The sequence below is a fragment of the Cnephaeus nilssonii genome (assembly GCF_951640355.1).
Source record: "Cnephaeus nilssonii genome assembly, chromosome: 5".
NCBI classification, from domain to species: Eukaryota; Metazoa; Chordata; class Mammalia; order Chiroptera; family Vespertilionidae; genus Cnephaeus; species Cnephaeus nilssonii.
In genome coordinates, this window is record NC_137076.1 from 73,561,349 (window position 1) to 73,586,237 (window position 24,889).

At 38.0% G+C, this 24,889-nt stretch overlaps 1 protein-coding gene across 5 annotated transcripts in view; it reads right to left on the reverse strand.

Annotated features, from left to right (window-relative positions):
* The window catches only part of RAPGEF6 (Rap guanine nucleotide exchange factor 6), a 181,531-nt gene that overhangs the window by 23,933 nt on the left and 132,709 nt on the right, over positions 1-24,889 (reverse strand). For 3 of the 5 annotated variants that reach the window (XM_079773202.1, XM_079773200.1, XM_079773198.1), the window contains exons 18-23: positions 23,203-23,443; positions 22,266-22,649; positions 14,577-14,788; positions 10,260-10,383; positions 7,134-7,157; positions 3,503-3,723 (exon numbers count right to left, since the gene is read on the reverse strand). In XM_079773202.1, coding sequence (XP_079629328.1) covers positions 3,503-3,723; positions 7,134-7,157; positions 10,260-10,383; positions 14,577-14,788; positions 22,266-22,649; positions 23,203-23,443 — 1,206 coding nt within the window. The remainder of the gene's footprint in view (positions 1-3,502; positions 3,724-7,133; positions 7,158-10,259; positions 10,384-14,576; positions 14,789-22,265; positions 22,650-23,202; positions 23,444-24,889) is intronic. The other 2 variants (XM_079773199.1, XM_079773201.1) reach the window with 1 other exon arrangement.

Genomic DNA, 24,889 nt, shown 5'->3' on the forward strand with positions numbered 1-24,889 from the left:
TATCAACAGTACAACGATTGAAATTTCTTTTGAGGGCCAAATTTTTTAAACTTAAACTTCTTCTAACGCCACTTCTTCAAAAGAGACTCGCCCAGGCCATGGTATTTTGTGGAAGAGCCACACTCAAGGGGCCAAAGAGCCGCATGTGGCTTGCTAGGCAGTTTGCCGACCACTGGGTTAGAATATTTGCATATGAATGCCTGAATTAAAAACAGAACTCTCATAGTAAGAAACAAAAAATTGCTTCGTTTGTACAAAATCAATACTGTGGTCCAAAGGAAAAAGCTCTTCCTTCAGGCAGCACTTTTAATTCTTCAGGGTGGTTTCAACACAGGTCCCACTTCAGTACTCCATGAATATTTGCTTTAAACACCAAGATAAAAGCAAAATTAGCAAATTTACCCTGTCCCAGCACAGCTATAATAGTTAGCTGCTACGCTTTTATTTTGAGAGCCTAGGGAATATCTGAGTGGTAAGAAAGTCAAAACACACGGACTTCTGGGTGATATGTAGTGTCTCATCAACTAATTGAATCCAAAATGTAATCTTTTGGTTAGAGCCATAAAACACATTTCCCCCTCTCCTCTCAGTACTAATCAATTCTCTACTGACACTTTACTAATTGCTACAGTACAAAAAAAATATCAAGAGACTACCTTAAATATAAAAAGAGTTAATAGAGGAGTGTCAAAGCCCACATATACTGCCTTATCATGAAGAACCAAATTCTACAATGCTCAGCAATCAAGTATTATTTGTGTTTTGGGTGGTCATTATTTAAGCATTTAAAGATCAATTTTGCAATATAAATCAAATAAAAACTCTCGGACCAATTTAAAGAAATATGCAGAGTTAAATTTTCACAAAACTCAGTTTAAGGAAGTCCCACAGGTTTTCTCATTTTAAATAAATATTAAATATGAAGTGAAAAACACCATTAAAACATGAATAACTTTAAAGATTCTATATACCGTTTTGGTCTTTACTTTGTACATGTACCATTTTCCATGGCTGACACTCTTCTTGATAGCCCATGTGTGGTAAGAAATTTTTCCACATACCTTCCAAGTCTCTCTATTTTAATGGCAATATACCATTCCTCATACTGATAAGGAAACAGTGTACTTTTAAGTATTTCCCAGCATTTTAATATCTGTGTGATTTCTTTTTCACTGTAACATATTAAAACGTCTTTGTATAAGCAGTTTTGTGTGTGGGTGTGCATGCGAATTATCTCATTGGAATACAATTCCAATACCAGACACTTCACAGATTGCTGTGAGGAGTAAATGACATTGTTTATAAAGTGCTTAGCATGGTTGCTGGCATATAGAAAGTTCTCATTAATTGTTAGCTTTTATTATTTCTTTCTCCTAATTTAATAGTTTTTGTTTTTTATTGATTTCAGAGAAAAGAAAGGAGAGCGAGAGAGGGATAGAAACACCAATGATGAGAGAGAATCACTGACTGGCTGCCTCCTGCACAACCCCATTGGAAATTGAGCCTGCATCCTGGGCATGTGCCCTGACTGGGAATTGAACCATGACCTCCTGGTTCATGGGCTGATGCTCAACCACTGAGTCACACCAGCAGGGTTTTAATAGGTTTGATGTAGAAAGAATCACAGCGATAAAACATACTCCAAACCCTTGCTTAATGAAGAACACCTTGCTCAAATGGTAATAAATGAGATCCAAACTATGTCTTCATCCTTCATAGGTGATCTTTCCATTATACTCCTTTCCTTTTCCTATTAAAAGTGTTCAAGATATTAATTTTAAAACATTTACTGAATTGTTACCCTATGTCTTAAAAGTCATTGTTATATCTGAAATTTTTAAATCAATATTTGGTTGTATTTTCACTTTCTCTTTTTTCCTGTTGATACATTTTTTTCTATTACTATGCAAATACCATGCCATTTATCAATCTTAGGGTCAACCTATGATGGTTTCTAATTTCCCTCAATTAGAAACACAGAAATAGAAATCTGAACGTTCTGCCTCCAATATTCTGTCAACATTTATCATGTTCTACTAGTGGCCTGGTGCATGAAATTTGTGCACGGGGGTGCGGGGGGGGGGGGGAATGGTATCCCTCAGCCCAGCCTGCACCCTCTCCAATCTGGAACCCCTCAGGGAATGTCTGACTGCTGGCAGTTGGACATCCCTCTTGCAATCCGGGACTGCTGGCTCCTAACTGTTCACCTACCTGCCTGCCTGATCGCCCCTAACCACTCTGCCTGCTGGCCTGCTCACCCCTAACTGCCCCCCCTCCAGCCTTCTCGCCCCAACTGCCCCCCCATGCCAACCTGCTCGCCCCCAACTGCCCCCCCCCCCCGCCGGCATGCTCACCCAAAACTGGCCCCCCCTGCCAGCTTGCTCACCCCCAACTGTCCCCCCGCTGGCCTGATCACCCCTAACTGCCCTCCCCTCCTGGCCTGATTGCCCCTAACCGCCTCTGCCTCGGCCCTGCCACCATGGCTTTGTCTGGATGGACATCTGGAAGGTCTCCCAGTCTAATTAGCATATTACCCTTTTATTAGTATAGATCAGTGGTTCTCAACCTTTCTAATGCCACGACCCTTTAATACAGTTCCTCATGTTGTGGTGACCCCCAACCATAAAATTATTTTCGTTGTTACTTCATAACTGTAATTTTGCTACTGTTAATGAATCGTAATGTAAATATCTGTTTTCCGATGGTCTTAGGCGACCCTGCTAGCGGTTCTCAACCTGTGGGTCGTGACCCACAGGTTGAGAACTGCTTCTGTAGAGGAACTGGGGTGGGTGGCGGCGGGGGGCAGGGCTGTACCCACACATGATTTTGTGCACGAGGCCTCTAGTTCACTTATAATTTAACATTATCTTTATTTTGTTTACAACAAATACAGTATATTGTATCATCTCTGATTTCTGTTTTTACAACTCATGATTTCCTTGACCCACACACACATTCATTTTGTTTTGTACTTGAAAAAAAATGTTCTATTTTGAGAATAGGCTCTCTTTTGCCCATTATATATTTTATATATTAACAACATCAGAACGTGTCTGATTTTTCTTGTTTTACCTTACTTACTCACACCTATGATATACCTATGATCTCTAACAGTGTTTTAATTAAATTTATTGCATCTTCTATTTGGTAAATCCTATCCATGACATTTTTAAAAAGGTAAACATTTCATTTATTTTTACTCTGAATTTAGGGATGAAGGTAACAATGTTCTGAAACAGAGGGCTTCAGTATAATGTTCCAGTTTTTACAAGAATACTTTATAATTCTTTTAAAAGATGAACTACTCACCCCTCTATCTCTTCCATAAGGTAATCATGAATGGATGAAATTCTGATTAACAGGATAACATGATGCTTGGCTTATGCCAGTAATCTTTTGTGAGTGAAAGTTAATTTTCTTGGTACTTCAGCACAACTCTAGAGAAGTAAATTTTTATTTTATTGTGCTATTTAGTGCCACATAAGAGAAAACTTGTACTCACAGGTACCATATGCAGGCTCCAACTGCAATGACATCATTTGGAACTTCTCCTCATCTGTCTCCACATCCAGACTGGAAAGATACTGCTTCACCTTCCTTGCCATCTGGGCGTCCTCGTATAGCTTCTTAGCATTAAGCAGAGAGCTACGGCGTGCTCTTTTTTTGTGAGCACCCCCCTGAACATCTAGCATGTTTGAGTTTGTGCTGCCTTGACTCAATGACCTGTAAGTATATGGAGACCACAACAAGGGGCTGTAAAGATGAGAATTAAACATGGCAGGCTGAAGATGAAAATAATTTTGTTCTGTTAATACTATTTATTGCATGCTGATGTAAATGAGTTAAAAGATGAAGAGCATTAATGTGAAGTAATATGGCATATAGGGCAATCTTCTAAGTTTTAAGATTTGGCAAAGTGCAGAATTCAAAAGAATAATTCTTCCCTTAGCAATGAATTTAATCAGATTTGTATTTGTGCCTATGTGAAGAGTAAAAGCATCCTCTGATCCTGGTGCTCACCCCTACTCTGAATATATGGTAAGAGCTAGAGTCAGGACAAGTCCATCCTCAGCCAGATCTCTGCAGCAGGGTTCTTCAGCATGCAAGTTCTAGAGCAGCTTTGCTTGCCCGTGCTGCTTTGGACATGTTATGGCTATCACTGTACCAGTCTGCAGCAGGCCCACTCTCAGCATGCTGACCAATTTTACAAGTACCCAGATTTTGGCCAAACTTCAGAGATAACCAATAAGAAAAATAATATGATTTATACTCAATTCAATATAGTCAGAAATGCAAGTAAAAACTACTCAATACTTCCACTCACATATGATATGGCTAGGCAATATGTGGGTCTAGGACTGGGGGTCTGATGTGATGGAACTGCAAGCTGGGCAGAAATAATCACAATTCAAACTAGCTTTAGTTCCACCCAATTCTACTCTCTTCAACCAATGCCTTTGTACAATGACTATATCTAAAACCAGAGGAAAACTTGAAACACAATGCTATTTGTCCTAACAAGGCAAGCCAACCTGAGGTTTTATGATGAATTTGAATTTAAAGGCAGTTGCCATTCCAAAATAACAAAGGTATCTATGGGTTTTCTAAATTAGCCTAATATTTACACAAAAACATTCTGAATACGTAGACCACAAGCTTACAATAATTTGTTCTTCAGCATTCATATAACAAGTTTAAAACAGATACTAAAATACTAGTGTTTTCATTGTAATTAAGTGAAACAAAGTTGTAAAAGTGTTATATATATTTTCTTTCACAATTTTAAGATCTTTGAAATAGGGTGTGTCTGACATTTCGATGGCAACTTTCAATTGCTATTGGTCAGGCAGAAACTGTGACATAGTTGTGACCAATTACACTTGCAGAAAACTTAAAAACTTGCAGAATGGTTTGGAAGAAAATACAATGACATTAGTGAATTACTCTATTAACCCAGGAACCAAATGATTTTAAGGAGGTGGTGAATCTGACAAGTTCAACAACATTCCCAAAGCAGGCATTAAAAGGAGGCTAGCTGTAAGTATTTGCAAAGCCAGCTTAAGAGCACAGCGCCAGAAGCTTTTACCTCTTTTATGACTTGTTTAAAAAAATGTTGCATTACCAACACATTTGATGGCAATATTGTTTGGGGGAAAAAATCCAGAAACTAATAACTCTAAAAGTGATTTAGAAGATGCATATTCTTAATATGAAGAAGTTTTAGAAAGACCTAACCAATTTAATTTGCTTATATTTTCCTTTTCATGAATATAAAAGACTGTTATGTGATAAAAATACATACTTAAGTTTATATAAGAGCTCTTTTATCAAGTATAAGTTTAGTGGTACCTAAAATAATTACGTGTCCAACAACTAATGTCTTAGATTCAAAGAAATGCAGTTAAATCAAGCCCCATAATTTAGAAGCACATTTTAACATAAATATTTAATACTTTTATCTTAGTTGACATTGACATACACACACACACAAAAAAAATCAAACATATATACAACATTTCTAATAAATGAAAACAATGTGATAAATTGACAACAAAATGTCTTCTACTTCCAAAACAGAAAATGTTCTGATGCAAAGGTGTAAATACCTAGTGTCTGCTAGCATCATATAGTAAAGCTGAATCATCAGTGAATGTGGTGCATAAAGCATTCAAACACCCCAAATTCCCACTATGATATACTGACCAACTCCTCCTCTTCATAATAGTAATGCCAGAATTCAATATCTATTATCAGTGAGAAGAACCAGAAAAGACCAATGCATAAATGTATAATACAGAAGAAAACACATGAGCAACACACAAAGAAGGGAGGAAAAGGCAGAAGAAAATTAAAGTTTACAAAACTTCAACAGAAAACAAGACCATAAACAAGACAGGACTTAAGTAGTAAGTGGCTCATCAAAAATCCTTCTAACATGTAATAAAAACATCTAACTTCATGATTCATTACAATCTAAAGGTAATTAAATTTTTCTTATGCAATCCTTTCATCCACAAACACCATCTCTCTTTCTTTTCTTTTTTTTTAAAATATATATCTTTATTGATTTCAGAGAGGAAGGGAGAGGGAAAGAGAGACAAAAAACATCAATGACGAGAGAAAATCATTGATTGGCTGCCTCCTGCATGTCCCCTACTGGGGATCGAGCCCGCAACCCAGGCATGTACCCTTGACCGGAATTGAACCTGGGACCCTTCAGTCCGCAGGCAGACGCTCTATCAGCTGAGCCAAACCAGTTAGGGTCACCATCTCTTTCTTCATCAAAAAATGAAAGGACTACATAGATGTTTTATTAGGTCCTAAAAATTCCATTCTAAATAGGTATCTAGCTACATATAAGCAGAGATCTGAACTTACTTGAACAAAAGGTGGCAGTTTCTGATTCTATTGCAGTTTTAAGAGAGATAAGGGAATCTTTAAAAGTAGGAGAAATTTAAAGTAAAATTCAATCAATGCTGTAAGTTTCATGGTACTAGAAGATCTGAAGAATTAAAGTCATCTTCGATTTCAATTATTTACTAACTCAATTTTATAGTATAGTTAGGATAAGGACTGTCTCTTTTTGGAAAATTGATGTCAAAACTTAACCTTTGTAACAAAATCTCTTATCCATTTTTATACTTACATATTTATTTTTATAAAACATGACATTTGAAAAAAAGAAAATGGTGTGGACTCTGGAACCAGATTACCTAGGTTTGGATCCACCACTAGTGAGTTTTAAGATTTTGGACAACTTTAACTTCTCTGTCTGTACCATGGGAATAACAGTATTCATCTCATAGCGTGGTCTGAATAATTAAATAATTCATATAACGTGCTTAGAACAATGTATGGCACATAGTAAGCACACAACAAATATTTCCTATCATCATCATCACCATTAACAAAAGAAAGGGACTTTTGGAACGTCAATAATAAAAAAGTAAAGAAAATAAAAGCTAGCTCTATCACTACTTTCACCTAGTTAGCAAAAGGCATTTGTCAGGAATGTAGGTTGACAGGGTTAATAGAACGCATGCTACTTTATGTGCGTGCATTAATGAAGAGGATGCAGTATATGGTAAGAGTCGCACAACCTTCATTCCAGTTGCATTCATCTCTACACTTACCCCAGACTCCGCCACCTCTTCTTCCTGTAAGCAAGAGCCACAAACATTGAAGCATGTGTGTGAATAGGAAGCACAGAAAAAAGACAACAGTTGAGACCAGAAAAACTCTGAAGACAGAATAGGACAGAAAAATTTTACTAGGAAAAATGGTAGCTTAACAGTCAATGTCTTCAATGGAATGCAGAGGAATAAAATGAATTATGATAGGTATTGAAAGCCAAAAACCCCTATAATATTTTTAAAATATGATTTTAGAACAATTATATTTTTAACCTAATTCATCTAGAGCAGTGGTTCTCAACCTTTCTAATGCCGCGACCCTTTAATACAGTTCCTCATGTTGTGGTGACCCCCAACCATAAAATTATTTTCGTTGCTACTTCAGAACTGTAATTTTGCTACTGTTATGAATCGTAATGTAAATATCTGTGTTTTCCGATGGTCTTAGGCTCTACAGCAGCGGTTCTCAACCTGTGGGTCACGACCCACAGGTTGAGAACCGCTAGCAGGGTCGCCTAAGACCATCGGAAAACAGATATTTACATTACGATTCATTAACAGTAGCAAAATTACAGTTCTGAAGTAGCAACGAAAATAATTTTATGGTTGGGGGTCACCACAACATGAGGAACTGTATTAAAGGGTCGCGGCATTAGAAAGGTTGAGAACCACTGATCTAGAGGCTTATGTTAATAAGAAGCTTAAGGAAAAACATTTATTTACTAAAATTGTAAAATCTAGGTATTTAGGGGAGAAAATCTTAAATTGTGGAATAGAACTTGTAAATATAATTTCACTTTTAAGTGCAGAAATTTCTCTGACAAGTTCACCAACATTCAAATTTTATAAGAAATTTGAACCAGGAAATTCAACCTAAAAAGTAAAAATGTATCAAAATTTTTATCATATTGTATATCCTTATAATACAACTAGTAGCCCGTTTGCACGAAGATTCATGCAATAGACCTTCATTCACCTGGCTGCCTGCACCAGTTTTCTGCCGGCACCGGGGACCCAGGCCTTGGCTGTGGCCACCGCCTTCTGCCTTCTTTCAGGGTCGGGGCTTGGCCCCAGGCGGTGGCCTTGGGCTCGGCCGCACCCAACATCCCTGCTAAGGATCGCAGGAGCCGACCCCCAGTGGTTTCCTGTGATCCGTGCAGGCTCCCCGCTGGTGCCCAAGGCCGGGAAAGCCTCCGCCCGAGGCTTTCCCGGCCTTGGGCTCCGCCACACCCCAACGTCCCTGCAACGGTTTCCTGGTGGGTGTGGCTTGGTTGGTGGGCGTGGCTTGGCGTAGCAAAGGTGCGGTCAATTTGCATATTTGTCTATTATAAGGTAAGATTGGATTGAATAAAGGCGGTTTTTAAATTTTTATTCTTATTTATTTATTCATATTTTTGTACCCCTCTCAATCCCCCACTGGCCTTAGTGCACTGAGTGAGTTCTAGTGTGGGCAGTCCAAGATTGTTTTTCAGCCAGTAAATTGATTACTGTTAAAATAAAGGGGTTACTTTGTCCACATTATGTAATATGCACCACCAAAATGGACAAATATTTGCTTAAGAAAAATAGTACATTTTAGTATTGGATGACAAAACTGACTCGGGAAAAGTTCAGTGCAATCTAATTATAAATGTTTTACTTTCTTCTATACTATATTCTTCTTAGCTCAGGCTATTCCCAAGAAAATAGCTGACTTTATTAATTTCTTCATATTTTTCATTCTTTGTTCATTTCTGAAGCATAGCTGTACTTAGTATATTATTAACTGGTCTGGCAGAGTTGCAGATTCACTATGTCTTCAGGAGCCAGAGTGCTAACATGTATGAGAATAAATGAAGGGCCATGTAAGACAACATGCAGTGGAGGGGCCACTGTACAGGGACATGCTACAACAACAACAAAACTTATAAAAACAAACAATGAAGTAAACAAACCCTCCTCTAGATTTGCTTTGGTCCCTGGTTCTTACTGTTTTCCGCTTACACACTGCTGAGCAATCACATCTCTCATTACAGGTAGTGATTGGCAGGGGAGATCTGACACCCTTCCTCCATAGCTTGAGAATCTCTTAACTAGAGCAACCAACCATCAGAGCAACTACTTACAAAAACATAGGCCCCTGAACAGTAATTTAAATAAAATAAAACCAAAAAACCAATCCTGACACACACTAATTCTGTTTGGTTATAAAAATTCCATTTCTGATTTTTAAAGAACCAAATACTTTTGTTTTCTTATTAAACTGTATTTATTAAGTCAAAGGAATTGTGTCTGCCTCTGTAAAAATTTCCTTTCTAAAGCTCTTTATGTATTGAAGCTATACACATAGGCCCAGGGGAAAATCAGGCCAAAAATTAAAGCTCTACCATTTATTATGAAAATTATAAAAATTACTGCGAACAGCTTAACAACATACTTTATGTTTAAGTTCCATAGAAATTGAGGAAGTCTTTGTTGTTACATTAAAAATCAGTTTTACAAGGCATTTTTAGAAGATCAGTTTAATACAGACTACTACTAATAAAATAATATTTTCCATTTTTATTAAAGGAACATTTTAAGTCTGCACTTTCTAAATTGTTTAAAGAACTTACACATAAATAAACAGGAGTACCATGACTTGAGAAAAAGAATGTATTTTAGAAGAATAAAGTATGACTTAGATGGAACTAGAACTAAAAAATATTCAGTAAAAATAAAAGACATATGCACATTAATATTTTACAAATTAGGTTAGAAATCAGATGAAAGCATTTGTCCTCTGCGGTAACTTCAGTAAAGATCAGCAACTTATAATTAAGTTAGCTAATATTTTAAGTAACAATAACAATACAGAACTTCCATGTGCTTTAAAAAGTAATGCAGAACTAGGGTTCAAATCTCAAAAAATTATGTAATCCTAAGCATTATTACCTAACTCTCTTAACTTCAGTTTCTTCATATGTAAAAGGAAGGTCAATATTACCTACCTTTAAAGGTTACTGTGATAAATGATTACTTTGAGATTGTGTAAAGCACTTTGTACAGCATATAACAATGGTAAATGGTCAAAAAATGACTATTATTATTTTAAATATATCACTCCTGATGCCACTCTGTAACACTTTACACACTTCACTACCATACCTCTGTCGGAACATCATAGCTGGGTCCATATTAACAGAAGTCATCCTAACAACTTGACGGATTTCCTTGGCAATCATTCTTAGCTTCTCAAAATTTACTAAACCATCTACTTTGGAGTCATTTCCTATGGAATAAAAGTAAAAGTTTTTAATTTTCAAAATTAAGTTATCTACATAAAGGTAGCAGAAGCCAATTTATTATTCTTGGGGGTATAAATAACTTCCTTTCTCAAACGGTCACTCTTACCAGTATTTTTAAAAATTGATAAACCATAGATGGTTCAACCCTGCTCCCAGGGAATGAGCTATAGGGAGGAATTGTATTTTTAGGGGGGGTAACAATTATGAATATTGGAAAGTGACAAACAGCATAGCTTCTAAAACCAATTTCATTATGTTATAGGCAAACCAGTAAAATAAGCAGCTACTCAAATCTAACTCTCCAGTTACTCAGCCCACGCTCAGGCAGGTTCCTGCATTTTCTCTTTTGGGCAATGAAAACTTTTTAACCAGAGGTCACAAAGAATGAGCGTTGGGCTTAATTAACCCAGTGAGTTTTCTCTGGTTTACAATACTTGACAAATTGTTAAATGAGTTGCTAACATTTAAGAAGTAGAAGATATCCCATGAAAACAAGAATTTCTGACTTCTCTTGAAGATAAAAAGGGAAAGGGTTAGATGAGAAATTAAATAATAGTAGGTCTGTTTTCCCAAATGGCAATAATTAGTTAAAATTCAGAGGTGGCTGACTCACAAGGATAAACACTTTTTAGTCTGCATTCATTTTGCCTCTCCCAGAACTTGAATTTACAATCATTGACTTTAATCATTTAATACAAATTTGCTCATTCATAAGCTTCATAATTTTTGTTTCTGTACTGTTAAGTAGTTAGTTGAGAATAATTCACATAACTTTCAAAATGGTTTACTTTTCTTTGAAGAGTGTAGGTAGAAGACCAGACTAAAAGCTCACTTGTTGGCCTGCCCAGTGCAAACCACAAGGCAAAAAGTATGTTCAAAGAGCAATCTGTCTATAGCAGTGTTGTTGTTTTTTTCCACACCTGTCTTTTCTTATTTTTACATATATTTTTATTGATTTCAGAGAGGAAAGAAGAGGAAGAGAGAGACAGAAATATCAATGATGAGAGGAACCATCGATCGGCTGCCTCCTGCACCCCCTTCCCCCACACTGGGGATTGAGTCTGCAACCCGGGCATGTGCCCTTGACCGGAATCGAACCTGGGACCCTTTAGTCTGCAAGCTAACGCTCTATCTACTGAGCCAAACTGGCTAGGGCCCACACCTGTCTTTAACAGTCACCATAATCCCACTTATCTCCCATGGCAGCCCTTGAGGTGCCACTGTGGAACTCCAAGTCCGAGAAGACAAGTTTGAGAACCATATAGGTCTAGAACACATGGTGGCCCCCTGTCTCATAGTATACAGAAGCTATACATTGGACATACGCATTATTCAGGGTTTCAACATGAGTTGGAAACAAAATAATCTCCAAAAGTGCTTTCAAGTCACCTAAACGTATTTTGAGGGAGCATGTCAAAGCATCAAAAGATCTTATGAAGCCGAAACCGGTTTGGCTCAGTGGGTAGAGCGTCGGCCTGCGGACTTAAGGGTCCCAGGTTCGATTCCAGTCAAGGGCATGTACCTTGGTTGCAGGCACATCCCCAGTAGGGGGTGTGCAAGAGGCAGCTGATTGATGTTTCTAACTCTCTATCCCTCTCTCTTCCTCTCTGTAAAAAATCAATAAAATATATTTAAAAAAAAAAAGATCTTATGAAAAAGGAGTGATAATGAAGGGGGGGGGGGCAGTAAAATTAGGTAATCTGAACAACTTTTGCTGAGAAATAATAGAAAATTTGGACAAAAGCTGAAAATAAATAAATGTTTTAAGGCATCAAAAGATATCTAGGCCCTAATCGGTTTGGCTCAGTGGATAGAGTGTCGGCCTGCAGACTCAAGGGTCCCAGGTTCGATTCCGGTCAAGGGCATGTACCTTGGTTGCAGGCACATCCCAGTAGGGAGTGTGCAGGAGGCAGCTCATCGTTGTTTCTCTCTCATCAATGTTTCTAACTCTCTATTCCTCTTCCTTCCTCTCTGTAAAAAATCAATAAAATATATTAAAAAAAAAAAAAAAAAAGATATCCAGGCAGTGAAGATCTGAAAGAATGAAGATCTGGGGCAGGTTTAGCATTTCCCAGTACTAGACTCTAGGGACATCTGCTGATTTCAGAAAAGGTGGATGCTGAGCTGCAAAACTGAGGAGTGCCACTCTGTCTTTTGAGGTTGGAGGAAATAACAAGTCCAGGTAAGCCTCCAATGCTTTGGGTTGAGATCCTGAAGGGCTAAATGTTGGGGACTAAGAATGAACTGAATGTAGACTGAAGTAAAAGTTCAATGTCTACTTCAAAATGTGAAAATGAAGTAATTTTGGAATGCTAGACCCCCTAGCTGCTTGGCAGAAGCAAGGTATCAATTCTCTCTGGAGGAATGAAACATCATCTGAAACCAGATTATTTCTGTCCTTTTTTAATACACAACATTTATTTGGTCAAAAATAACCAGGGCCATCAGGAGAAAAACAACATAATTAAAATGCAAAGAAAAAAAAAACACAGAAAAGGACCCACAAAGGATCCAGATTATGGAGTTAATAGTGATAGACTTAAAAATAACTATATTGAATATGTGCAAAGATATAAAAACAACAACACTGAGAACTCTGGCAGAGATCAAGAAGATGAAAAAATAAACAAATGTAAACTGGAAAACTGGAAAACCACACAGAGTAATTGGAATTAGGAACTCACTGATAAATTTAATAGTAAATTAGACATAGCTAAAAAGAGAATTAATTAATTGGACAACAGGTTGGAAGAAAATATACAGAATAAAGCATGATGCGAGCAAGGCTGGCCCCGCTGATCAGCTCGTGTGATGGCGGTGGCTGGAGCGGAGCTGCCAGCAGACAGGGGACCAAGGCTGTGGTGGGAGGGGCCAGGTGGGAGCATGGAGGATGGGCTGAGACCCACTCATGTGCCTACTGCAGCCTCACGGCCCACAGTTCCTTTCAAGGTGCACGAATTCGTGCACTGGGCCACTAGTATACTACATAATAAAAGGGTAATATGCAAATTACCAACACTCCACTATGCCCACGATTGGGCCGGCGGGAGGCACGGGGGGCTGGACTCGGGGTGGCCGGGGTGGCCGATTGGGCCGGCGGGAGGCGGGACTCGGGGTGGCCGGGGAGGCCGATTGGGCCAGCGGGAGGCAAAGGGTGGGCAGCAGGGACGGAGTGTCCCCACCGCCCGCCCTTTGCCTCTGGCTGGTTGCAATTAGCCCCCATGCCGCTAAGCGGCGCAGGCAAAAGGCAGGTGGCGGGGACGGAGTAACAGCAGCGCGGGGGCCGAATGGGGCTGGCTGGAGGCGATCGGCTCCCGCGCCGCTGAGCGGCGGCCGAATGGGGCTGGCCAGACGCTGAGCTCATGTCGCCAGTGGGGCCGGTGGTACGCTGAGCTCGCTTCGCCAGCGGTGGCGCGAGCTCAGCGTCTGCGCCATGGCTGTGCTGCGGCACAGAAGGGGCCTCTGGGGCAGCGAGCCCATGTCCCCGCCCCGGCCGGCCTTGCGGCAGGAGTGAATGGGCCTGTGGGGCCCGGAGCTCAGCATCCACGTGGCAGGGGAGGAACCAGAAAAATGGATCTTTCCAGTTCTTGATGCTGACAGCCCTATGGGTGCCGGGGTCCTCCACCTGCAGCCCCCAGTCGCAGCCCATCAGACCCAGTCGCAGACTGGAAGCCCCCTGCCAGCAGTCCAGATGGGACCAGTGTTGCGCCGCGGTGGTGGGTGTCAGCGGGCATGTTACAGACATCAAATCACTGCCACCGAGGCCATTCCCCCACCCCCCACACACACTCGCAAGTAGTATGGTCCAAGGGGGTGACTCCTAAGGCAAGGCTCCCATGGCAGCTGATGCTCACCATGCCAGGTGAGGAAGCCAGACCTGAAAGCCCAAGCCCCTGAGTACCCGAACTGCAGGGTGTCATGGGCCAGGGCCTTGAGGAGGCCCCAGGACAAGCATCTTCCCAGAGGCTGTGCAGAAGGAGGGGAGGAACCTCTAGCTAGAGGCCGGGGTGAGGGATGCTGGCGTCTTTGCAGACCAAGACAGGGCTGAGGGACCCCCCCCCCCCGCATCCCCGTGCATGAATTTCATGCACCGGGCCTCTAGTTCAATATAATAAGTCACAATTCTCTAGAATTAGCTGAAGTTAAACATGCTAATTTTCAAATAACTTTCAAATACCTTCATGTAGAAATGTCATATCTTTCTTGACAACGGGGAAGAGTGGAATAATTGGAGGTTGCATGCTTTGACTACTAAGAATATTTCTATACTTGGCCATGTTTCTAGATGGATCAAAAAGGTCTTGCAGATCTTGCAGGTGTTTCTCATACTTGCTTGGTAACTTTTCCCAAGTACCTTTGAGTCGTGCTACAGATGCCAGGTTCAAGCCACTGCCAAGGATGAGAATAAAAACATTAAAAAGAGATTTGGGTAAGAGAGAGGACTCAGGTAGGTAAAGTGCATACAGCAAGTTTCTCTAATAAATCTAAAACAAGCAGGGCCATATTTCAATGTGTTGAAATAAATAGAGAGAACCATAAAATAAATAAATAAAAAGGATTACTTGATCATAAAACAAGGAAATCCTCTTTCAGAGAAACTACATTACTTACCTATAGTCTTTATAGTTTACATGCTAATAGACAAATAATAATTCCATAAAACACACATTTAACTTTAAAATAAACCAAGTATCACAATATTATCGTTTGTTTTACTTAGAAATAACTTTATGGAGATATTATCTATTTGTGAGTGATTTAAGTAATGCTGAGCAGAACTGTTATATAAGTGAGGTAATTCTGGGGCTGAGGCAATCTTCCTTCTCTGTGATTTTGTACACTAATGTCCCTGACTGCATTACTTCCATATCCCTAGGTTCTACTCCGTTCCCCCCGGACTTCCATATATTCAATGTCTCCGTTCTACAGGATTTTAAACACACTCAGCCCTAACTTGAAAAAAAATTCATGCCCATTAGCCTTCAACTCTTCCCTATCATTTTACTTCTATACTAATATCCCATTGGTAGGCTGTCACATGAATAGCACATAAATAGTGTCTCAATCTTCTCACTAGCAATCCCACTTTTATTCTAAGCCACCTGACTTTAATCACACCCTTTTATTCAAAGTATTTTTTTGTGTTATTTTAAGGTGTGACGATATCTTTATTCCCTTTGCTTCTTAGAAATCATTCCAAACAACTACAAAAAATGAATAACAATGCAAATTTCATCTCCACTGAAACAAATAGATATCTGTAACTCCTAAACCCATTAGAAAGGATGACAAAGAATAGTCAAGGTCAAATTAGAAGTATGTGGAATACTGAAAAAATGATGTCCACAGCTGAAGATCTCAATGAAAGCTGGTAAAGCACAGTTCTCTAAAGCATGTAATCACCCTGAAGGCAAAAGCAGCAATCTCTTATTTGATACAACACAACACAGACCATAGGCTGACAGAATTAGGCAGAGGCTAGACTCTGTTCTTTATCACGAGGGAGTGTCAGGGAAAGTAAGATGATAACAGTAGACACAGCAATAGGACATCGTGGTGAGAAGCAATTTAACAGTGAGATAGAATAGAAGGGAGAAACTCTGAGTTGTAAGCAGCCCAAAGGTGCCAATCTTCATTTGCTGAAAAGAAGTAAAAGGTAAAACTATTCACATGCAAGTTCAATTCCTGCTAGCCTGTAATACTACCCTGGCTCCTCTCCCACATGAACCTCCTGCAAATAGTTGGTATAAGAAAACTCATGTTATTTACAAAGAAGTAATGAACACAGGATCTATAATAAGCTGCCACAAGGAAAAACAAATATTTTAAAAAACAAAGCAGAACAATGTTGCCAACAATTAAATAAAAATTTGGAAGTAATTAACAACCTAGCCATGATTTCAAATGAATTAATAAAGTAAGTAAAGAGCTTAATGCAGTGATATAAGAGCTTAGAAAAAAGATGGTCAGAGAAGTTGATAAAAAACATAAAGTTCAAAAAAAAATGGAAGAAAAAATAAACAGAGAAATGAAGGCCACATTGGAACCTATATAAACAAAAAATGACACTGCTAAAAAACATGCAAGTGACATGGAAAAAAGAATTAATAAAAGCAATAAATTGAAATGTATAGTTGAAAAGGATGAAAGACAATAGATATGGAAGACAAAGGAGCTCTAAAATCTGGTATCCTTGAAGAAGGAAACAAAAATAATGGAACTGAAAATAAAATATTCAAAGGTACAATTTGAAGAAACATTCCAGAAACAAAAGAATTGAATCTACAGATTGAATAGACACCACAGTTCCAGAGAACCTAGGACAGAAGTAAAAAGATGAAAAGGTAAATGACTTAAGAGATACAGAAAGAATTTGGGAAGTAATCTCAGAAACTTAAACAGCTATATAGTAAAATGCTAGTTGTGGAGCCAATGTCTATGAAGTTTCCAAGAAATAACATGTGAGAAAAGAATTTTAAAGCCAGACAAACTGAAAACTGAAGTTCAAAGGCAACAGAAAGGTGCTTCAATATGCTCAGAAAATATAATTCCTACAAACTTCAACCAAGAGATGACTGGATAGAGTGATGTCAGCATCATGGCAGCATAAGATGTCCCTCATTTTATTCTCCCACCCCAACAACAAAAATGTGGCATATATCCATGAACAAAAGTGCCTCTGATGGAGTTGAGGGACCCAGCACCATACTCCAAGGGATCTGGGAGGAGGAGCCTCACTCACAGGTGTATCGGATAATAGGTAGCTAAACTTTGGCACAGGTTTGGGAGTGTTCTACAGGAGATTGGGAGTGTTCTAGCCCCTCTCAGCTGTGGTCTGAGAACACCTGCAAAACACAGACTTGGGCAGTCACCCACAGACAAGAGAGCCTTGTGGAAGTCCAGGTTTCCAGAGGAGAATTTCCAACATTTGGTTGGCACAAAACAAAACAAAACAAAAAGTTTGGATGCACTAAAGTAGGTAAAAAGAACAATTTGACTTTACTGGCATCATTCCACCCTGCACTATCAGGGCTAAACTAGATGGCCCACGGTTTCTTCTCCCATGGGGTAAAGGGAAAGCCAATGAGTGAATGCTTCGTTTCATTAGCTATGTGGGAGACTGCCAAGGACACTCATTTCTCTCTCACAGAATCGAGAGCATTAAAGTGAAAGCTCCATGACTGAGGGGAAGGTACAGATCAGGTGTGTGGAATATGAAATTCCTGGAGGGTGTTAAAGGGATGCAGTTCCTGCTGACTGCTTCTGGACTACAATAGGAAGCCCACCCAGGAGACAAAGGGAACACCTCACCCACAGATCCCTCCCATGGGTACCTGCAGTGCACCCTGTACCAAACCCATACCTCCCCCGGGTCTACTGCTGGCTCCCCGTGTAAGGTCCTGAGACCAAGCTCTGGTAGAGGCAGCATACGCAGTGTCTGCAGGCAAAGGAGAAACCACAAACGGCCACCTTCAAGAAAACAAAAGAGAAGCTACCAGCAACTGACATGATGTGTTATAGGATTGAGAGAAGACACACAAGCTTCAAAATTCTGCCACAAGAGAAAGCAAGAAGCATAGAGCAGGTGTGTCCATACAACACCTGGGAAAGCCTCAAAATCTATAGGAAGGTTGCCCTAGCCCAGTGGTCGGCAAACTCATTAGTCAACAGAGCCAAATATCAACAGTACAACGATTGAAATTTCTTTTGAGAGCCAAATTTTTTAAACTTAAACTTCTAATGCCACTTTTTCAAAATACTCGCCCAGGCCGTGGTATTTTGTGGAAGAGCCACACTCAAGGGGCCAAAGAGCCGCATGTGGCTCGCGAACCGCAGTTTGCCGACCACGGCCCTAGCCAGTTTGGCTCAGTGTAGAGAGTGTTGGCCTGAGGACCAAAGGGTCCCAGTTCAATTCCAGTAAAGGGCACGTACCTTGGTTGCAAGCTCCTCCCTGGCCCGGACCCTGGTTGAGGCTCATGCAGGAGGCAACCAATTGATGTTGCTCACATCAATATTTCTCTCTGTCTTTCCCTCTCTCTTCCACTCTCCCTAAAAATCAATGGAAAAATATCCTTGGGCGAGGATTAACAACAACAATAAAATCTACAGCAAGGTTGATGAAAGGGTTTTTTTCCTTTTTTTTTTTCCCATCTTGAAGACAATAAAAAACTAAAGGAGGTGACTGCTTTCTCAAATGCAAAAACAAACAAACAAAACAAAATGAAAATGCAAAACTCCAATAATCAAGAAAATATTATTTCACCAAAAGTTCACAATAATCTTCCAATAACTAAACCCAGAACTTGGAGATCTATGATTTACCTGGTAAAGAATTCAAAATAGTTGTTTTAAGGAAACTCAAATGAGCTACAAAAATACACACAAGACAATTCAATGAAATTAGGAAAATAATACATACTCAAAATATAGAAAGCAAAAAAGGAACCAAACGAATATCTAAAGCTGAAAAATTCAATGAAATGAAAAATGTAATACAGAGCATTGGCACCAGGGTAGACCAAGACCAAATAGAAAGAAGAATCAGTGAGACAGAGGATAGGAAGTTTGAAATAACCCAGTTTAAGGAAGAAAAAAAAAAGAAAGAGTAAAGAAAGCCTACATGATCTAAAGACAACCATCAAAAAAATCAATATCCAAACCATTGGAGTTCTAGGAGGGAGAAGGAGGCAGAAAGTCTATTTAAAGAAATATGGCAGAAAACTTCCCAAACCAGAGAAGAGACCTGAATATCCAAGTTCAGAAAGTGAGATCACTCTATTATTTCAATCCAAAACAACTTTCTTCAAAACACATTATAATAAAACTGCCAAAAATCAAAGAAAGAGAGATAATTCTAAAGGCAGTAAGAGAAAAAAGAATGGCAAAATTCTTAGCAGAGATCATATAGGCCAGGAGAGAATGGGATGATACATTCGAAGTGCTGTAAAAAACAAACAAAAAAACTACCAACCAAGAATAATCTGGCAAAACTATACTAGAGAAATAAAGCACTTTCCAGAAAAACAAAAGCTGAGAGAATTTATCAGCACTAGAATTGCCTTACAAGAAATGCTGAAAAGGGTTCTTCAAATTGAAATGAAATGGTAACTAGTAGTAATGTGAAATCACATGAAACTATACAACACTTTGACAAAGGTAATAAAATTCTGCAAAATCTCAGTATTGTAATTTGAGGTGTGTAAACCACTCAACTAGAGTATAAAGGTTAAAGGACAAGAGTATCAAAAATAACTATAGCTACTATATAATACACAATATAAAAAGGTAAATGTGACATTAAAAACATAAAATGGGGGAAGTTAAAGGGTAGAGTTTTATACGTGATTGAAGCTATTAGCATCAAATAGACTGTTATAAATTGTTTTATGTAAGTTTCATGGCAACCACAAAGCAAAAACCGATAGTAGACTCACAAAAGATAAAGAAAAGGGAATCAGAGCATGTGTATGTTATGTGCCATTAAGTCCACTCTAACTCCTGTGGAAATCTATGAATGAGTGATGTCCACAATATCCTGTCCTCAACAGCCCTGTTCAACTCCTGTATGTACTCTCATGCCTCTGGCTTCTTTTATGGAGTCAATCCATCTCATATTTGGTTGTCTTCTTTTCCTGCTGCTTTCTAGTTTTACCAGCATTATTGTCTTTACCAAAAAACCCTGCCTTCGGGCCCCTGGCTTGTGTGGCACAGTTGGTTGAGCATTGCCCTGTGCACCAAAAGGTCACCAGTATAATCCCCAGCCGGGGTATGTTCGGAAGGCAACTGATAGATGTTTCTCTCTCACATCGATGGTTCTCTCTCTCTCTCCCCCCTTCCTCTTTCTCTAAAATCAATAAAAACATATTAAAAAAAAAAAAAAAGAACCCTGCCTTCTATGATGTGTCCCAAGAACACCACAATGAAAAATCACCAATTTACAACAAAACACAGCAAAAGAGTGAGGAAGGAACAAAAGAATTACAAAACAGCCAGAAAATAAATAAATGAGATATAAAATGGAAGTAGTAAGTCCTTATATATCAATAATTACACTAAATGTAAATGGACTGAATTTTCTAATCAAAAGGTTGGATAGATAAAAAAACAAGATCCAACTATATGTTGCTTACAAAAGAGTCACTTCAACTTAAAGGACACACAGAGGCTCAAAGTGAAGGGGATGGAAAAATAGATTCCAGATAAGTAGAAACCAAAAGAGAGCTGGGCTAGCTATATTTATGTCAGACAAAATAGACTTTAAGCCAAAAACATTAACATGAGACAAAAGGTCATTTACATTACATAATGATAAAAGGGTCAACTCCTCATGAAGACATAATAATCGTAAATATATGAGCACCCAAAACTGGAGTGCCAAAATATATTCAACAAACACTAACAGATCTGAAAGAAGAAATAGACAACATGCCGAAACCGGTTTGGCTCAGTGGATAGAACGTCAGCCTGCGGACTGAAAGGTCCCAGGTTCGATTCCGGTCAAGGGCATGTACCTTGGTTGCGGGCACCGCCATCTGTGCAGGAGGCAGCTGATCGATGTTTCTAACTCTCTATCTCTCTCCCTTCCTCTCTGTAAAAAAATCAATAAAATATATTAAAAAAAAAAAAGAAGAAATAGACAACAATACAACAATAGTGGGGGACTTTAATATCCCACTTTCAGCAATGAATAGATCATATAGACAGAAAACTAGTAAGGAAACATTGACCTTATATCCATTACATTCCATCCAACATCAGTAGAATACATATTCTTCTCAAGCATGCACAGAACATTCTCCAGGATAGATCTTAAGATAAGCCACAAAACAAAGCTTAGTCAAGTTAAGATTGAAATCATACTTAGTATCTTTTCCAACCACAATGGTGTGAAACTAGGAATTAACAAGAGGAGAACTTGAAAATCTACAAATAAGTGGAAATTGAACAACACACCCCTGAACTACCAATGTGTCGAAGAAGAAAACAAAAGGGAAATTTAAAAAATCTCTAAACAAAGGAAAATAGATATACAACATAACAAAAGCTATGGGATGCTGCAAAAACAGTTCCAAAATGGAAGTTTATAGTGATAAATATCCATATTACAAAAAACAAAGATCTCAAATAAACTACCTAACTTTATGTATCAAAGAACTGTAAAAAGAAGAAACTTAGCCCAAAGTTAGGATAAAGAAGGAAATAAATACTGAACAGAAAAAAATAAAACACAGACCAGAAAAACAATAAAAAAGATCAATGAAACTAAGAACTGTTTTTTTGAAATGACAAAACTGACAAATGTTTAGCTAGACCAGCGATTTTCAATTGGTGTGCCACAATTTTTAAAACATGCAATACCTGACTATTTAGTCAGAGGCACAGACTTCTTTTCCCTTATATTATCAAATTAAAAAATGACAACAGCAAACATAACAATAGCCATCCATGCGAATGTATCAAAATCATACCTATTTTTTTGTCAGATCAGGAAAAAAAATTATTTCTGGTGTGCTACAGAATTTTAGCAATTAGTTTATGTGTACCATAAGATGAGGTACTGCAAGATGCAGAGTATAGAAGTCTGATGATAAATAAAGACCAACTATTGGGCAGCACTATGCAAAGGGAAAGAAAGGAGGAAAAATGGGAAACAATCACCCACACAACCCCCCCAAAAAATGTTTAAGTAACAGAAAGATGGAACAAAGACAAAAAGCCAGAATCACAAAAATGGAAAACATATATATTAGTTTTTACAAGTACAAACCCATTAACCTTTTCTCTCCTAGCCATTAATACCTAAGCAGAAAACCAGCTTCACGCTTAATATCATGACAAAATTGTACATATATCTGTACAAACTTACCTTATTATTGCAAACATGGAATTAAAGTTCTTACATTCTCGACAATGAAGTGCGATTTTAATAAAATGTTTAATAATCTTCATTCGTTTAAGCTGATTCGATTCGGTTAAAACTTCTGAGGCAACCCAGAATGTCTCTTGGTTTACAATGTCCTCAAACTCTTTCAAGTGAGTATTTCCTGTTTTGGAATCTAACTTAAAAAGGTCATCAATGTATTCAGTAGGCTCAATATTACGAAACAAATCGAAGTCCCTCATTGACAGCTGAGTGGCCAGCTCAATGGTACTGAGCTGCAGCATGGATAGCTGGCTTTCCTTAACTAGTTCTTGAGCATCTTCATCTGAACATAAGGTCTCTGTTTCCATGTTATTTTTTAAATAATACCTAAAAGGAAAAAATTGTTTTTTATAAGTGATTTTATACTTGTAAGAGTACTTTCCTTCTTTATTATTGTCAAAACATTAAAAAAAAATTTCTAAATTCCCACATATTCATAAAAGGGTAACTACTTAGAAAATAAATTGCGAAAATTATGGCTTCTTTTGCCCAAAGTACATATGGTCACATTAAAAACAAATTTATAAATTAATACAATCAGATACATGTAAAGATATGTATCATTTAGTTTCTTCTCTGTATAAAACAGAGACTGAACTATATCAGTGATTCTAAAACTTTATTTTAGAAAGAGAGCTAAAATATTTAACAACCTGTCTTCCCTTTACTTTTCCCATGTTTGGATAGCCATTTTGAGTACATTTCTAAAATTATGGAGATAAGAAAAGCTGGGGCCAAAAGTAAGAAATCCTATTTCAATTTTAGGGAGAACTCAGTGGCCCTAAGACATGATGTTTCTATTTAAAATATCGGTTTTGACATGGAATCTTCAAAAACACATCTAGAAATAAGTACATTCACTAATAATAAGCACATTCACCTTCCATTGAGCTGAATTCTATCAGCTAATTTGGAAAATTGGTCCGGAAGTCTTCTCTGTTTTATGACACCCTCAGGAGTAACAGAAACTTCACAGAGAGAATATGTGTCGGATGCACCAGTCAAACCAAATTCATGAACAGCATGACAAACAACTTCTTTAGCTGTAGAGTCTTTACTGATGATAATGTAGCAACTTTGTTGATCTGCTTTGAAAACTCTTATAACTTGATCAGGAATATCTATATAAATTAAAAAATGTGCCGTTATTTTCAGGATATTACTTTTACCTGTTCAAAAAGCAATCTGGAACACAATGATCCTTCTCAACAGTGAAATATACATTTCTATTTCAGATAAACAGAAATCACTGCTGCATTTGATTAATAAACAGATCTATCTTTTCAGGTGACAAAATACTAATACATGTTCACAGAAAAACAAAAAGATAAAAATTAGGGTCATACTATACATACATCTTGGGAGCCACAATTCTTTTTATTTATTTATAAACATCTTGATGCCTTTTTTATATTTTAATTATCCAAACCCCTAATGATAGGCACACATTTCATTTTCTCTTCTCTTGTGAACATACTATAACCACATCTGGGAAGGAACAGAGAGTTGTGTATCTGCTAAACAGTGTAAAAAAAATCATACTCTGTTAAAGCCACCTCCTCCCGCCCCCCACCCAATGCAACAAACTGTTGTATAGTCATGTATGAGGGATTTGGGCATCATAAATGGGCACCTCCAGAATAGACCCCGCAAATGGGATTATTCAAAGGATTAAGACAAACCCTGATGAATTTACCAATGAAAATACCAACTTGGAAAACATTTCAGAGACAGAGAAAAGAATTCTCTGCACTAATATCAGTGTCAGTGTAAATCTCTTTTTCTATTTTAGAACTGCTACATGTGTAATACATATATATTCTTTACAAGCATGTTTATTACTGGGAGAAAATCATACATGCCAAACATAATACTTGGAATGTGGCAGACCTTCAAATATTAACTGATTATATGGACGGTAAATATGAGGCTAGAATCAAGTTGAATCAACCAAAAATGAGTTAATCAGTTCAAATTTTAGGTTTGGAGCTAGACTACACTTAAAAATATAATCCTGTAAGGGCAAAATAGACATTTTAAAAGAATCATTGAGAAGTACAACATTTATTAGTCTTATAATTCCCACTTTATTCATAAAATTCTTGATAGGTAAATAAATGTTAGAAAAGGATTCTCAGATATCTATACTTTTAACCCCAAGGCAAAATTTGTAGAGTGCTAACTATAATCTTGCCTAAGTAAAATAAAAGAAAATGAGATATATGAAGAATGCATACATTGACACCGAGGTTACATTAAAACCAGAGAACTTTTTCCATATTTAAGATGATCATAAAAAGAAAAAGAAAAAGACTTAATCTTCTTTCCGCTTTAAATGGTTATTGCTGAATTAATATTTATGGAGTTCCTAGTATGTGCCAAGAATGTTCAGGTGATAAAGACACAGTAATAAATGAGAAGGACAAAGCCTCTTCTCTCAGGGATTTGCTTGTATTCAAGAGAGTAAGTGGTGGTTCAAGACAATTAAGTAAATAAGACTCGCCATATAGTGAAAAGTGTAACAAAGAAAACACAAAGCGGTGGTAAAAGGTATCAATGATTAAGGA